This window comes from Phyllobates terribilis, unplaced genomic scaffold, assembly GCF_046119375.1.
Source record: "Phyllobates terribilis strain yellow unplaced genomic scaffold, ASM4611937v1 Scaffold_2__4_contigs__length_985480577, whole genome shotgun sequence".
Taxonomy (NCBI): Eukaryota; Metazoa; Chordata; class Amphibia; order Anura; family Dendrobatidae; genus Phyllobates; species Phyllobates terribilis.
The window spans coordinates 450866114-450881327 of NW_027362762.1; the positions used below are offsets into that span (position 1 = coordinate 450866114).

Here is a 15214-nt window from a genome sequence, read left to right on the forward strand (position 1 = left end):
TTTTACAGGTAAGGTCTTACCAAAATCCGTCTTTCAGCAGCAGATGGAAGGAAGGGAGACACAGTCATTACTAGTGGGACGTCCCAAAGCAGTCCAAAAATTAAGGGTGGGAAAAAACCAACAGAGGCAGAATCCCAACAACCTAGAAAAAGGCGCAACTAGCGCTAAATACAAGTTAACGATAACTTAAACTACAGCCGCCTGCAGGACCCTACGTCCTAAGGCTGCATCAGCGGAAGCACTGACGTCCACCTTATAAAACTTTGTAAAAGTGTGGACGGAGCGCCAGGTAGCCGCCCGGCAGAGTTGAGCTGCCGAGGCCCCTTGATGAAAAGCCCACGATGAACCCACAGCTCTCGTGGAGTGAGCTCGAATCTTAATTGGACAAGATTCGCCCTTGAGTCGGTAAGCCTCTAAAATGGCCGACCGAATCCATCGAGCTATAGTGTCCTTGGAAGCTCGTTGACCACGCCGACGACCTGCTGGAATCACAAACAGAGAGTCCGATTTCCGAAAACCTTGAGTAATAGACAAATAGAACTTCAAAGCCCGCACTAAATCCAATGAGTGCAAGGCCCGTTCCTTCGCATTCCTCGGTTCCGGACAGAGCGAGGGCAACACAATATCCTGGTTAACATGAAATTGTGACACCACCTTAGGTAGAAAGTCGCCCCGTGTGCGAAGCACCACGCGATCCGGGAGAAACTCCAGAAAAGGAGGCGAGCAAGAAAGAGCCGCCAGTTCAGAAACCCTTCTCAAAGAGGTGACTGCCACTAAAAAGGCAACCTTCCAAGAAAGCAAAGAAAGGCTAACAGAGTCCATAGGCTCAAAAGGCCCATGTTGAAGAGCCTCCAAGACCAGATTGAGCCGCCAAGGGGACACGAGCGCCTTCCGCGGCGGAAACTGACGGGTTACCCCGCGAAAAAAGGAACGAACGTCCCTACGCGAGGCGATAGCCTTCCGAAACAGCAAGGACAAAGCAGAAACTTGACCCCTCAGAGTGCTAACTGCCAAACCCTTGTCCAGGCCATACTGTTGTACCTGGACATGAACGTCGGTAACTTGGTGTTGAACCTTGATGCCATCAAATCCACTTGAGGAGTTCCCCAACGGGAGCACAGCTGTGCAAAAATTTCTGGGTGAAGACTCCATTCTCCGGGATCCACCTTCTCGCGACTGAGGAAGTCCGCCGTGATATTCTGAACTCCCGGAATGTGAATCGCAGAGATGGCTGGCACCTTGGCCTCGGCCCATACCAGGATCCGAGACACTTCCATCATGAGCCTGGAGCTCCTCGTTCCACCTTGATGGTTGATATACGCGACCGCCGTCGCGTTGTCTGTCTGCACTCGGACTGGCAGACCGTTTAAAGGGACCGTCCAGTGTTGGAGGCAAAGGAAAATCGCCCTCAATTCCAGGATGTTGATCGGCAGGACAGACTCTTCCAACGACCATACTCCCTGAATCCAGAGATCGTTCCAGACACCCCCCCCAGCCTGACAGGCTGGCATCGGTGGTTATGACCGACCACCTCGGAAGGAGGAAGGACTTCCCCAGGGATAACGCTTCCGGACGTAACCACCATTCTAGAGACTCTCGCACCCTGTGGGAGATGATGACACTGCGATCCAGCGAAGCCTGTGATCGATCCCAACGGTTCAGAATGAGCATTTGGAGAGTCCTGGAATGAAATTGGGCAAACGGAAGTGCCTCCATTGACGCCACCATCAAACCCAAAAGGCGCATACACCTTCGAAGGGACATTGCTGTCGAAGACTTCATAACCTGTACATGTCGAAGAAGACTTGCTTGCTTGTCTGGAGGCAGGGACACCACTGCTCGTACCGTGTCGAAATGCATCCCCAAAAACAGGATTGACTGCGACAGTTCCAGAGACGACTTCTTCCAATTGACCAGCCACCCGAAGTCCTCCAGGAGCTGAAGGGATAGATTGCGAGCCGTCACCGCCTCCTCCTTTGAGGACGCCACAATCAAAAGGTCGTCCAGGTAGGGAAGAACCGTAACCCCCTGTCTTCGAAGGATCGCCATGAGAGGTGCCAGAATTTTTGTAAAAACTCTGGGCGCCGAGGCCAACCCGAATGGTAGGGCCACAAACTGGAAATGGTCCTGACCTATGGCAAAACGAAGGAAGCGTTGGTGGGCCCTTCCGACGGGAACATGCAAATAAGCGTCGCGAATGTCGATTGACACCAAAAAGTCGTTCTGCGACAGGGCCGCCACAACCGAGCAAAGCGACTCCATGCGGAATTTCCGGGTGCGGACATGCCGATTCAATCTTTTGAGATCCAGAATGGGGCGAAATTGGTCCTCCTTTTTGGGGACCACAAAGAGGTTTGAATAAAACCCTCTTCCCCGGTCCTCCGGCGGAACCGGTACCACCACACCCTTCTGCAGAAGGGAATCGACCTCCTGCCGTAGAGCGGCAACTAGCTCGGGCTCTGACGGAATGCGAGATCGGCAAAACCTGTCCGGGGTCGAGAAAGAAACTCTATGAAGTAGCCTGCTGACACAACCCGCGTCACCCAGGCGTCCGAAACGCGGGACGCCCAAGTCTATTCGAATTGGAGCAGGCGACCCCCCACTCGAGAGCCCTCGAGAGAAAACCTGGCGTCAGTCCGCCTTAGCGGGCTTTTTGTCAGCTTCCCGCTTGTCTTGACGGAAGCTCTGTTTCCAGGGAGTGCGGGATTTCTGAGAAGCCTTTTTTCCTGAAAAAGAGGGATGACCCGATCCCCAAGAGGGCTGACCGGACCGTCCCCTGGACCGAAAGGGCCGCCGACTACTACCAGCACTAGGCCTGCCCGACGCAGAAGCCACAGTTCTTCGCTGTGGTAAGGCCGCTTCTTTTGCCTTTGCCTTGACAATCAGCTCCGTGAGGTCAGATCCAAATAACTGACCACCCTTGTAAGCTAAAGATAGCAAACCTTGCTTGGAAACCGCGTCGCCGGTCCACTGTCTGAGCCACAGTGCTCTTCTGACTGTGACCGCCGAGGATTGCGCCCTGGACAGCAGTGACGCGGTATCCAAACCTGCATCACTGCCATATCGGGCCGCATCCTCCAATAACTTGAAAAGCCCATCTACCTCGGATAGCGGGGATCCATCCTGCCACGCCGTCCGTAGACGGTCCAACCAGCTTAGGGAAGCTTTACAAGCACACATGGATCCTAGCACCGCTCTGAATCCATGACCCGCGGCCTCGTAGATGGATTTCGCCGCCATCTCCGTTTTTCTGTCCAGCGGATCCTGCAGACTCGCCTTCCCTTTAACAGGCAGTAATGAGGATTTGCTAAGCTGGGATAAAGGGACATCCACTTCAGGAGAAGGAATCCAATTATCAATCAACTCCGTGGAACACGGATACAGTGCCTCAAAAAACCGTGTCCCCTGAAAACGTTTATCTGGACACAGGCGTTCCTTCTCCACTGCCCCATTAAGCTCATCCAGAGATGGCAATGCCAAGCGCGACCTATGAGACTCCTGAAACATCCGGGCCGACTTACCAGGACGTCTAGTTACCTCCTCCGGAAACTGTAACGCCTCCCTCATGGCTCCAATAAAAGCCTCTGCACGGCCCAAAAAAGAGGCAGAGTGCCCCTGCCGATCCTCCTTATCCGAATCGGACATCTCCCCATCTGAGCTTGAAGGGGAACCCTCCATAACAGAGATCTCCGAGTCGCTGTGCAGGGAGGGCAGTACCGGCCTGTGGCGCTTCCTGACATGAGAGGATCTAGCTGACACCCAATAACCTAGAAGGTCAGACAGGCCATCAATAGAAAGAGTGAGGGCCTCCATTTTGACCACTGCCCCATCACCGAAACCCCCGACCGCTGCGCTTGACGCCGTCGAGGACTCCTGCGTGTCAGACACGCGAGACTGATCCTGTAGCGGACCTGGGAGACGGTCCGCACCTCCTGGACCCTGATCTGACATGCCCTCACACAGTATATGGCAGGTTAAACCTGTCAGTAAGTAGGACAGTGTGGTTTCTTAAAAGAAAGCTGAAGGGTTAAAGCTCTTAAAGAGAGAGCTACCCCAGCTGACCCCCAATTAAGGGATAACCGCCTAATAAGGGGTTAATGTCGCAGACTCCCCACAACCTCTGTGAAATGAAAAGGATGTGCGAGCCCCAGACAAAAAAAGGAACCTCTATATGAGGTAATAGCTGCAGGACAGCACAGTCTGCCACCTTATTGTGCCTCAGAAAGGTGCCCTGCGCTGAGGGGGTGAGGGGTTAAGCTTCTGCCCTGACAGGCAGAAGCGACTCACCCAGCTGGCCGCGGTGCAGTGTTCCTTCGGTCTGTCGGGAGGAGAGGAGAGTGAGGAGCCCGATGGAAGCCGTTCAGCAATGGCCGCCGCGCTGTGAGGAGAGAGAAGCCGGAAGAGGAGGGGCAGGAGAAAGCGCGCGCTCAGAGCGCTTCCTGCCCACGAAAGACCGGGAAGGCGCGAAGCCACGCCCCCCCGCCTTCAAAAAAAGCGCGCGCGACTCCTCCGCTCTCCGCTCCTGCCCCGCTTCCATGTCCTGCAGGCATCCACCTGCGGACAAAAAAACACAAGTCACCACCTGAATACATGTAGCAGCGGCTGCCGCAGCAGCCGCTGAAGCACTCAAAACACATTAACATGCTGAGTACTCACCCAGCTGAGCGCCACAGGGACCCCCAGGGATTTGTGGCGCTGCGCCCAAGCTTCCCCCCAGGGCGGAGAATGCAGTGACCCCAGATGCGCGGTTTGCGTCCCCGCCAGGGAAGCATCCCTCATCCCCCGGGGCCGGCAGGGTTCTGCAGGGACCTCTCTCAAAGGGTAATGCAGATCCGCCAAGGGAGGGGTGGGGGTCCAGCAGCGCTGAGACCCCTGAGACCTCAAGACCACGGGGGTCCAAGTCTCTGTCCGATAAAAATAAAAAAATTTTCTGAGGAACTGCTTCCAGCAGCGACCAGCCTCTGTGACCTCAAATTTTAGACTGGAGAGCTGGAGTAGGAGGAGCCCAAGCTGGAGGGGCCGGACAACACTCTTTTTTAATCTGAGGTGTTCTATCCTATGTGGGCTCCGCCTACCCACTAGTAATGACTGTGTCTCCCTTCCTTCCATCTGCTGCTGAAATTCAGAAATTGCTGTATTTTTTTCACTCAGCCATCCAAAAATAATGATACAAAAAGTGACAAAAAAAAACCTCATCCCGCAAAGAAACAAGCCCCTACAAAGTTTTTTTCGGCAGAAAAATAAAACACTTACAGTTTTCAGGACACGGCGATGTAAAAACCAATACATTTTTGTAAAAAAGCATCTTTAGCATGTAAAATGTAAAAGTACTATATAACAATGGTGTTGCTGTAATCGCATTGACCCAAAGAAGTCTAACTGCATGGTGACCAGTACAAAACAGCATTTAAGAGGAACATTCCTGAATTGCTGTTTATATGTTCATTCTGTTTCCCAAGAATTAGAATAAAAATCGATTCCAAATGTTATGTATCCCCCAAAATGACACCAATAAAAACTTCAATTCATCCCTGCAAAAAAAACAACTAAGCCCTCATGCACAATCATTATTGGAAAAAGAAAAGATTTCCATGTTACTCGTATCTTAAAGATGCCGGAAAAGCAACTTAGCATTGTATGGCATTGCTGCAGAGGGGAGAACAACATAGAGGGCTTTTCCAGGATCTAATGATTAATGACCTATCTGCTGAATAAGTCATCAATATGGGATGGGTGGGGGTCCAACCCCCAACAAACCCACAGATCAGCTGAACACTGCTTTGTCAAGTGGCCATAACTAAGCGTTGTACGGGTAGAAAACAATAGCCCTGTAAATCTTCTTATTTATCTTCTTATTAGCCATGGTAAAGATGAAACATTTTGTAGCAAATCTGATTATTGTAATTTTTCATTTTTTACACAGCCCAATGGTAAAGAAATCAGTGGAACTCCATAAAAATGTGTTTAAATTTCAGGAAAACATTTATTTCAGTGAGGGAGATTTACTCTACTAAAAGCTGTCCTACATGCTTTGCTCCACATTTATTATGATTTTTTAGACACTCATTTGCTTTTACTCAACAAGAGCCCATGGATTCACAGGGATGAAGCATGGTTTCTCAGAAAAGGGGCGTAACTATTTTGTGATACTGTGTCCCCAAAAAATGTGCCAAAAATTTGATGTAAATTTTTAGCACAAAGAAAGCCAACTAATACGGTGTGTAAACTTAGTCCAGACACTCTAAAGATTACAGTTTTAGTAATTCTGGCCCACACCCCAGATAAGTCATGCACGCCCTTTCAATAGCGATGATACATTGTATGAGTTTTCCCTGGAGTGTTCCTTTCTTGTAGCAGTCTGTAGTGAAGTAAAGCTGGCACTAGATCAACTCAATCCAGGACTACAACGTCCTCAGATTGGAATAGCAATAATAAGCAGCTTCTTGTCCACGGTGCTACACCAAGAGTCCATGTATATACGATGAAAAGATAGAAGAAAGGTGGCACTCACCATAAGCTTTCACCATTGTAATAAAGACATGCAGGAATGGCGGTAGGAGGAAGGGTGCGGGGGAGAGGGATGCATGTCCTGTATCACTCTCCTCGCACTCCTCCTCCTCCTACCGCCACTCCTGTATGTCTTTAGCACAATAAAAATCGTTGTTCCTGCAAGCTTATGGTGAGTGCCACCTTTCTTCTATCTTTTCACCTTTCATGTTGCACTTGCCATCCACTGAAGCTTAGCCATGATCAATTTAAGAAATATACGGCTAGCCGGACACAGCTCGGTGGCTAAAGAGTGATCTTTTTTTTTTCTGTACTGTGGTAGACAAGATTCCTCTGGATAAATCAGTTAAAGAAGGACTGCTGCTGCCCTGATTATTCCATTATTTATTTTTTATCCGCCATATGGTTCCAGAGATATGGGGCTTTTTATTTAGGGCTAATTTTATGGCCATTATCAATGCATTGTGGCACATTGGACTCTCTGGGGGGCATGTCTTTAGGCTGCTAGGCATTATTACTCTGTGACCAACAGCTACTTGTAAACACCATAAAAATTACCACTAAATAAAAAGGCAAATATCTCTGGAACCCCATGGTGGATTTAAAAGAAAAAAATGGAATACTCATAGGAGCATCAGGAATAAAATACAGGCAAAATCTGTCCACTTCTGACCTGGTGACAAGTCCTCTTTAAGGTTAAAGGGAAGGCAACTAGTTCCTGTCTCCAGAGACGCAATCATGGTAAGTGAGTAAACACATGGTCTCTTTAGGAATGTCCTCCCAATTCAGGCAGGAAACAATGTGAGAGTTGGGATTTAGATAAAGGATTGCCATTCCCACCTGTGCCGTCTGGGCATGTTCCAACATCTCCTCAAATTCCTCATACTCCTCATCATCAGGTTCCGCTCCTGACAGACGGGCTGCTCTGGCCATGAAGTATGGAGGCAGTTCACCAATGGCAGTGCCAGCACCCTGTATAGATATGTGTATAAAAAAGGAAGAAAATAAATGTAAACATTTATATCATATATTAAATGTTCATAAGACAGATGTTATCTGATAATACTTCTGAGATATCACAGGGAAAAGCCCAATAACAGATCCCAATGATTTGGAGAATGTTTTTTCATGACATATTGTACTTCATGATAGGGGTAAAATTTCTTCAATTTGGCAAAAATGTTGAACATTTTGCAATTTTATAACTTTTAATTTTTATACCCTGAAATGAGAGTCATGTCACACAAAATAGTTAATACAATTTCCCACGTCTACTTTACATCAGCACAATTTTTGAAAACATTTTTTTTTTATGTTAGGAAGTTATAAGGGTTAAAAGTTGACCAGCGATTTCTCATTTTTCCAACAAAATTTAGAAAACCTTTTTTTTTTTTAGGGACCACAACACATTTGAAGTGACTTTGAGGGGTCTATATATGACAGAAAATACCCAAAAGTGACACCATTCTAAAAACTGCACCCCTCAAGGTGCTCAAAACCACTTTCGAGAAGATTTTTAACCCTTCAGGTGCTTCACAGGAATTGATGGAATGTGGAAAGAAAGAATAAGAATTTAAGTTTTTTTTTTTTTTTTTTTCCCCCTTCACAAAAATGTTACTTTAGACCCATTTTTTTTTTCTTTAACAAGGTTAACAGGAGAAAATAGACCCCAAAGTTATTTCTGCAATTTCTCATGAGCACGCCAATACCCCATATGTGCTGCAATAATTAGACGCCACGTCGCGTTTGAAGAGTCCCTGATGTGCCTAAACAGTGGAAACCCCCACAAGTGGCACCATTCTGGAAATTAGACCCCTCAGGTAACTTATTTAGATGTGTGGTGAGCACCTTGAATCCCCAGGTGCTTCACAAAAGTTTATAATGTTGAGCCGTGAAAAAATAAAAAAATAAATAATTTTTTTCCCACAAAAATGTTCTTTTAGCCCCAATGTTTTTATTTTCACAAGGGTAACAGGAGAAAATGGACTGCAAAACTTGTTGTGCAATTCCTGCTGAGTACGCAGATACTCCATATGTAGGGGAAAATTGCAGTTGTCATAATGTCATGTTTGGAGAGCCCATGTTATGCCTAAACAGTGGAAAACCCCCACAAGTGACCCCATTTTAGAACCTAAACACCTAAAGGAAGTTATCTAGATGTGTGGTGAGCACTTTGAATCCACAGGTGCTTCACAGAATGTTACAACGTTGATTTGTGAAAATGAAACAAATATATTTTTCCCACAAAAATGTTGTTTTAGCCCCATTTTTTTTTCATTTTCACGAGGATAGTGACTCACCCCCTGGGCCAGTGCTGTAGTGCGGCGCGCGTGCGCGCCGGGGATACCCGGAGCCGGATCCGATGGGGGTAGTAGTCTTCGTGTGGCGGTGACCCGGTCCATGCCCAGGGTGGTCAAACTAAGTGGCGGTTATTGGTATGATGGTATTAGTGTCCGACTACGCCACCCGTTGAATGCGGTTATGAAACCGCCGCTGCAGGGCAGACCGCTGAGGCCGGTGGTATAGGTGTGCAGCAATGTTGATATAACCCCCAACGGGAGAGGTATGGCCTCAGGGCAGCGGATGTGGATGATGTTGGGAGTGATGGTGTGGATGTCCCAGCACTAACAGTGCGACAAGGAAGCACGGAAACGCGAGGGTACGGTTCAGGGCCTTTACTGATGGTACAAGGCAAATTCCCCCGGGAGTACTGGCTAGTAGTTGGGGCCTGGTTAGTCTGCAAGTAAGCCGGAGTTCCCCTGGCCAGGTGGAGTTGTAGGCCTTCCCGTTAGTCTGTACCCTTCCTGGCTACCCTGCTTTCGGCGGTTACAAGTAGCCCACGTCCCTGGGTATACCGTGTGGTGCTCACCCGTATGGCTGGTGACCTGGGGCCTCCTGTTAGCCTCCGCTCTGGGATGGCGGTGCTGGTCCCTTCGTTGTGACTGAGCCTCCGGGCTTTTATGGCCAGAGGACCTGGAATCCCCTGCCGGATGGATTCTGCTGCTGGGTATATCTTAGTCCCCACAGCCTCGGACTCCTGTGTCCGGTTTTAGTACCTTCTCCCAGGGCGAGCTCTGCACAGCTGCAGCCCCTGGCGCTTCTCCTTGGCTCCTACAGAGCTCCTGATCTTGCTCTCCCTGTTTGTGCGTGTCCAGACCAGACTCCGTCTCTGTCTGGAACTCCTCTCTCTAACCCTGCCTCAGCCCCAGTTTATATAGGGGAAGTTCTTCCCCTCCCAGGACTGGGCAGGAGGTGTGGCATGCTTAGGATTCCTGCCCAGGAGACCTCCCACCTGCTCACAGACGTAATACTGCTATTACTGTGGAAACCAGACCCCTGGGGTGCCACAATAGCAGGAGAAAATGGACCCCAAAATTTGTTGTGCAATTTCTCCTGAGTACACAGATACCCCACATGTGGTCAAAAACTACTTTTGGAGGCACAGTGCAATGCTCAGAAGGGCTATATTGGAGTTCACATATTGCTGGACTGGTTTGAGGGTGCCATGTCACATTGGTAGAGCCCCTGAGGTGCCAGAACAGCAGAACCCTCATAAGAGACCCCATTTTACAAACTACACCTCTCAATGAATTAACCTAGGGTTGCAGTGATCATATTAACACTACAGGTGGGTCACAGAATTTTATACCATTGGGCAGCGAAGAAAAAAATAATTACATTTTTACTACCAAAATTTTGTTTTAGCCCCAGATTTTATATTTTGTCACAGAGAAATGCGTGAAAATGGCACCAAAATGTGTCCCACAATTTCTGCTGAATGTACAAATACCCCATATGTGGCTGTACAGTGCTGCGTAGCCACACAGCGAGACTCGGGAGGGACGGAGCGCTATTTGCCTCCTGGAGCACAGATTTTCCTAGAATAGTATGCAGACTCCATATACAGAGCCCCTAAGTGCTAGAAAAGCAGAATCCCCACTCAATTGACTCCATTTTGGAAATTATATCCCTTTGGGAATTTATTCTACAGGTGTAGTGACAATTTTGACTCCATGGGTGATTTCCGGGATCAAGCAGCAGTGGATGTTGCTGAATGAATATTTCAAATTGAAATTGCAGTGACCAGTATGTTGTAGTGCCCAGATCATGCTGCTGAAGACATGCACGAGTAAATTAGGTGTGCTCTCATCTCTACAGAAATGCCAAAAATGTGGATGCTAAATGTGGCTTAGGCACACTGTAGGGCTCAGAAGCGAGAGGGGTATTTGGAAGCACAGAATTCAATGGATTTCTTTTGGGGGGCAAGGAGCCATTGTGCTTTTTCAGAGTCTTTGCGCTATGAGTAATGTGGAAGCCCCCTATATTTCCATTGACAGATGACAGACCTGAGTGGGGGCTTGCTTTTTTTAAGAATTGATTTTGCTAGGAACATTTTTTTAAATAACATTTTGGATCATATTTATCCGGCGCTCTAAACTGAGCACTTATATCGTGGTTTCAGTCTAAATCTTCGAGTGATTTAGTTCAGATGAAACCCCCGAGGGATCCATTCACTATAATGAGGCAGTAGAGTTAATCTGGACTCCGTCTGATCTCTGTTCAGCGGGGTCCTTTTTTTCCCCAGAGGTGCACTAAACTGTGGCCGGTGGAACTTTTATGCACGCCTAAAAAGATGGACACCACTGGATCATAGGTCAGACGGCGTTCATAGTGCCTACATCTGCCTCATTATAGGAAATCTTCGCGGGGGTTCCATCTGAATCACGTATTTCAGAGATTTACACGGAAACCCCGGTGTAAGCGCTCAAGCGTAGAGCACAGAATAAATGTGAGCAGAGCCTTACTGCGATCTTTGGGAGGCAAAATGAACATATCAACAGCAGGTGAAGAATTGGTTTTACGTATTTTTTTGCACCATCACTCGTGTGGTATAAGTGATTAGACGACTTTATTCTCGGTGCGTTTACAGCGACACCAGATTTATATGTTTGGCTGTTGTCTAACACTTTTTTTTTTTCAAAAACTAGTTTTTGAATCGACATATTTTGAGAGCTAGAATTTTCCATATTTCGGTCGACAGTCACGTGAGGGCTTGTTTTTAACAGGACGAGTTAACGTTTTTATTGGTACCATTTAAGGGCGCATGACATATTTTTGATCGCTTTCTACTCCTATTTTTGGGAGGCAGAATGAACAAAATCCAGCAATTAAGGAATGTTTTTTTGGGGTTTCTTTTTATGTCATTATGTGTGTGGTAGAATTGATAAGGTAGCTTTATTCTTCGGGTCAGTACGTTTACAGCGATACCTCATTTGTCTGTTTTTAATGGTTTGGTGCTTTTACACAAAAACAATTTTATACAAAAAATTATTCATTTCTGCATTGCTTTATTCTGAGAGCTATAACTTTTTTATTTTTCCAGTGATGGAGCTGTATGGCAGCTTGTTTTTTGCGGGACAAATGAAGTTTTCAGCAGTACCATTTTTATATACATTTGTCTTTTTGATCGCGTTTTATTTCACTTTTTGTTTGGCGGTATCATGATAAAGCATTGTTTTTTTGCATTTTCTTTTAAAAAATGTTATGGTATTCACTAAAGGGGTAACCTAGTGGGACAGTTTTATAGGTGGGGTCGTTACGGATGCGGTGATACCAAATATGTGTCCTATTTTTGTTTATATATTTATATATATTATTATTTATTTATTTTCATATTTTTACAATTTGTTATTCACTTTTTTAACTTTACTTTCAATTTTTGCAGGCTCATCGTGTATAAAGCATAGCATAGCAATGCTATGCTTTACAAGCAGTCAGCGCTGCAATGAGAGACAGACTTGCTACATCATGCACTGAGCATGATCTAGCGAGTTTGCTAGCTCTGGTGACCCGGATTTCATCATGCAGACATTGGGTCACCATGACAACGATCGGTTCCCTGCGATGATGTCACGGGGGCGCCGATTCACGGGCAGAGGGGGTATCCTTCGATCGATTTTGATTGCAGCATTTAGGGGGTTAAAGTACCGTGAGCGGTGCAGCACCGCTCCTGGCACTGAGTGTCGGGTGTCAGAATCAGCTGACAGTCAGAGGTGATCGCGTGCGCACAGCCTCTCTGCACACAAAATCGCCTCGACGTATCCATACGTCCAAGGTGGTTAAGTACCAGGCGACGTGCACGTATGGCTATGTCCAAGGTCGTAAAGGGGTTAAGAGAAATCTTATATAAAATTTCGCTATAAAATTTCTCTACAAACAAAAAATTGCTTTGTTTTTTTTACAAGAGGATGCAATCTTTTTTTCAATGAACACTTTTTTTCATACTCCTGCTTTATTTGGTGTTCTCAAAAAACTCAAAAATATACCAGGGGTGGGACTGGAGTAAAGCTGCACCCAGAAAGTGGAAAACAAGCAAGTATATATAAAATAGACTTCAAACCAGGAGCAAATGGAATAATGAATTTGGTGCAAACAAATAAAAAGGTGCAAAACACAAAACTAGCCAAAAAAACAGGCGCAAAGTCAATGAGGAATCAGGAACAAACTGTTTGGAGGCCGTGAGGACCTGAGTTTGGGAAACCCTGCACTAAATCAATATTTTTCAGGATTCAGTATGTCACAAATTGGATGGAAAGAAGGCAGTTATTTTGCTTCTCCTTTTTGTCCCAGTGGTAATGATGAGGAACGTTATGCTGCCTCTCTTTTTAATATAGATAGTAAAACAAAAAAAACAAACAAAAAAAAAAAGGTTGTTAAAATGGACTCCAATTTTTATATGTACTGACCCACATGCAGGCTTCCAGTCTAACTTTGGAGATGATGGTCCATAAGGTAATAGCACCTTCTACAGCTTCTTCATCTGGACAAATAATTTCATCTGGGTATGGAGGTTCAGGAAAATTAACAGAATTACATTCATAAGCAGCAAGAGTCACAGATGCTATGTGTGGACCCTGAAAAGACATTAAAAAAATGATTAGCGCAAATATAAATACATGGATATAGTTTGTATATCACGGGGAAGGGGAGTGGGAGAAAGATCTCATATTATATACACATATACATATATATATATGTGTATGTATGTGTATGTATGTGTGTGTATGTGTATATATATATATATATATATATATATATATATATATATATATATATATATATATATACATACACACAGTTCAAAAAAATAAAGGGAACACTCGAATAACACATCCTAGATCTGAATGAATTAAATGTTCTCATTGAATTGGTGGATGGAGCGAGACATGATGTCCCAGATGTGCTCAATCGGATTCAGGTCTGGGGAACGGGCGGGTCAGTCCATAGCTTCAATGCCGTCATCTTGCAGGAACTGCTGACACACTCCAGCCACATGAGGTCTGGCATTGTCCTGCATTAGGAGGAACCCAGGGCCAACCGCACCAGCATATGGTCTCACAAGGGGTCTGAGGATCTCATCTTGGTACCTAATGGTAGTCAGGCTACCTCTGGCGAGCATATGGAGGGCTGTGCGGCCCTCCAAAGAAATGCCACCCCACACCATTACTGACCCACTGCCAAACCGATCATGCTGAAGGATGTTGCAGGCAGCAGATCACTCTCCACGGTGTCTCCAGACTCTGTCACGTCTGTCACATGTGCGCAGTGTGAACCTGCTTTCATCTGTGAAGAGCACAGGGCACCAGTGGCGACTTTGCCAATCCTGGTGTTCTGTGGCAAATGACAGGCGTTCTGCACGGTGTTGGGTGGTGAGCACAACCCCCATCTGTGGATGTCGGGCCCTCATACCACCCTCATGGAGTTGGTTTCTAACCGTTTGTGCAGACACATGCACATTTGTGGCCCGCTGGAGGTCATTTTGCAGGGCTCTGGCAGTGCTCCTCCTGCTCCTCCTTGCACAAAGGCGGAGGTTGCGGTCCTGCTGCTGGGTTGTTGACCTTCTACGGCCCCCTCCACGTCTCCTGGTAGAGCCTCCAGCCTCTGGACACTGCGCTGACAGACACAGCAAACCTTCTTGCCACAGCTCGCATTGATGTGCCATCCTGGATGAGCGGCACTACCTGAGCAACTTCTGTGGGTTGAAGAGTCCGTCTCATGCTACCACGAGTGTGAAAGCACAACCAACATTCAAAAGAGACAAAAACATCAGCCAGAAAGCATTGGTACTGAGATGTGGTCTGTGGTCCTCAACTGCAGAACCACTCCTTTATTGAGTGTGTCTTGATAATTGCCAATAATTTCCATCTATTGTCTATTCCATTTGCACAACAGCATGTGAAATTGATTGTCAATCAGTGTTGCTTCCTAAGTGGACAGTTTGATTTCACAGAAGTTTGATTTACTTGGAGTTATATTCTGTTGTTTAAGTGTTCCCTTTATCTTTTTGAGCAGTGTATATGTATATAATATATATATATATTTATTAATTAATTATTTATTTATTTTATTTTATTACACTGGTCAGTCTATAATGTATATGTGTATATGTAATTTTTTATTTTCATCTCTTTTGCAGATGACCTATAAGTTATATAAAATATATATATTTTTGTCTTTGAGTGCTCAAATATTCAAAATGAGTCACTGCTTTACACCTCCCAAGCACAAGTTTATCTAGACTACACTCACATCATGATGTGCCATCACCCTGGATTAGTGCATAAAAAACTCAACCAGTTATTAATTTACAATGAACATTTTCCTGTTACTTATATATCCATGGTAATTCAAAATACAAACATTAAAT

The 15214-nt window shown here is 46.1% G+C and overlaps 1 protein-coding gene across 3 annotated transcripts in view; it reads right to left on the minus strand.

The window, feature by feature from the left end:
• The window catches only part of VMP1 (vacuole membrane protein 1), a 169302-nt gene that overhangs the window by 71706 nt on the left and 82382 nt on the right, over nucleotides 1-15214 (minus strand). For all 3 annotated transcript variants that reach the window (XM_073665571.1, XM_073665563.1, XM_073665556.1), the window contains 2 exons: nucleotides 13254-13421; nucleotides 7348-7479 (listed from right to left, as the gene is read on the minus strand). In XM_073665571.1, coding sequence (XP_073521672.1) covers nucleotides 7348-7479; nucleotides 13254-13421 — 300 coding nt within the window. The remainder of the gene's footprint in view (nucleotides 1-7347; nucleotides 7480-13253; nucleotides 13422-15214) is intronic.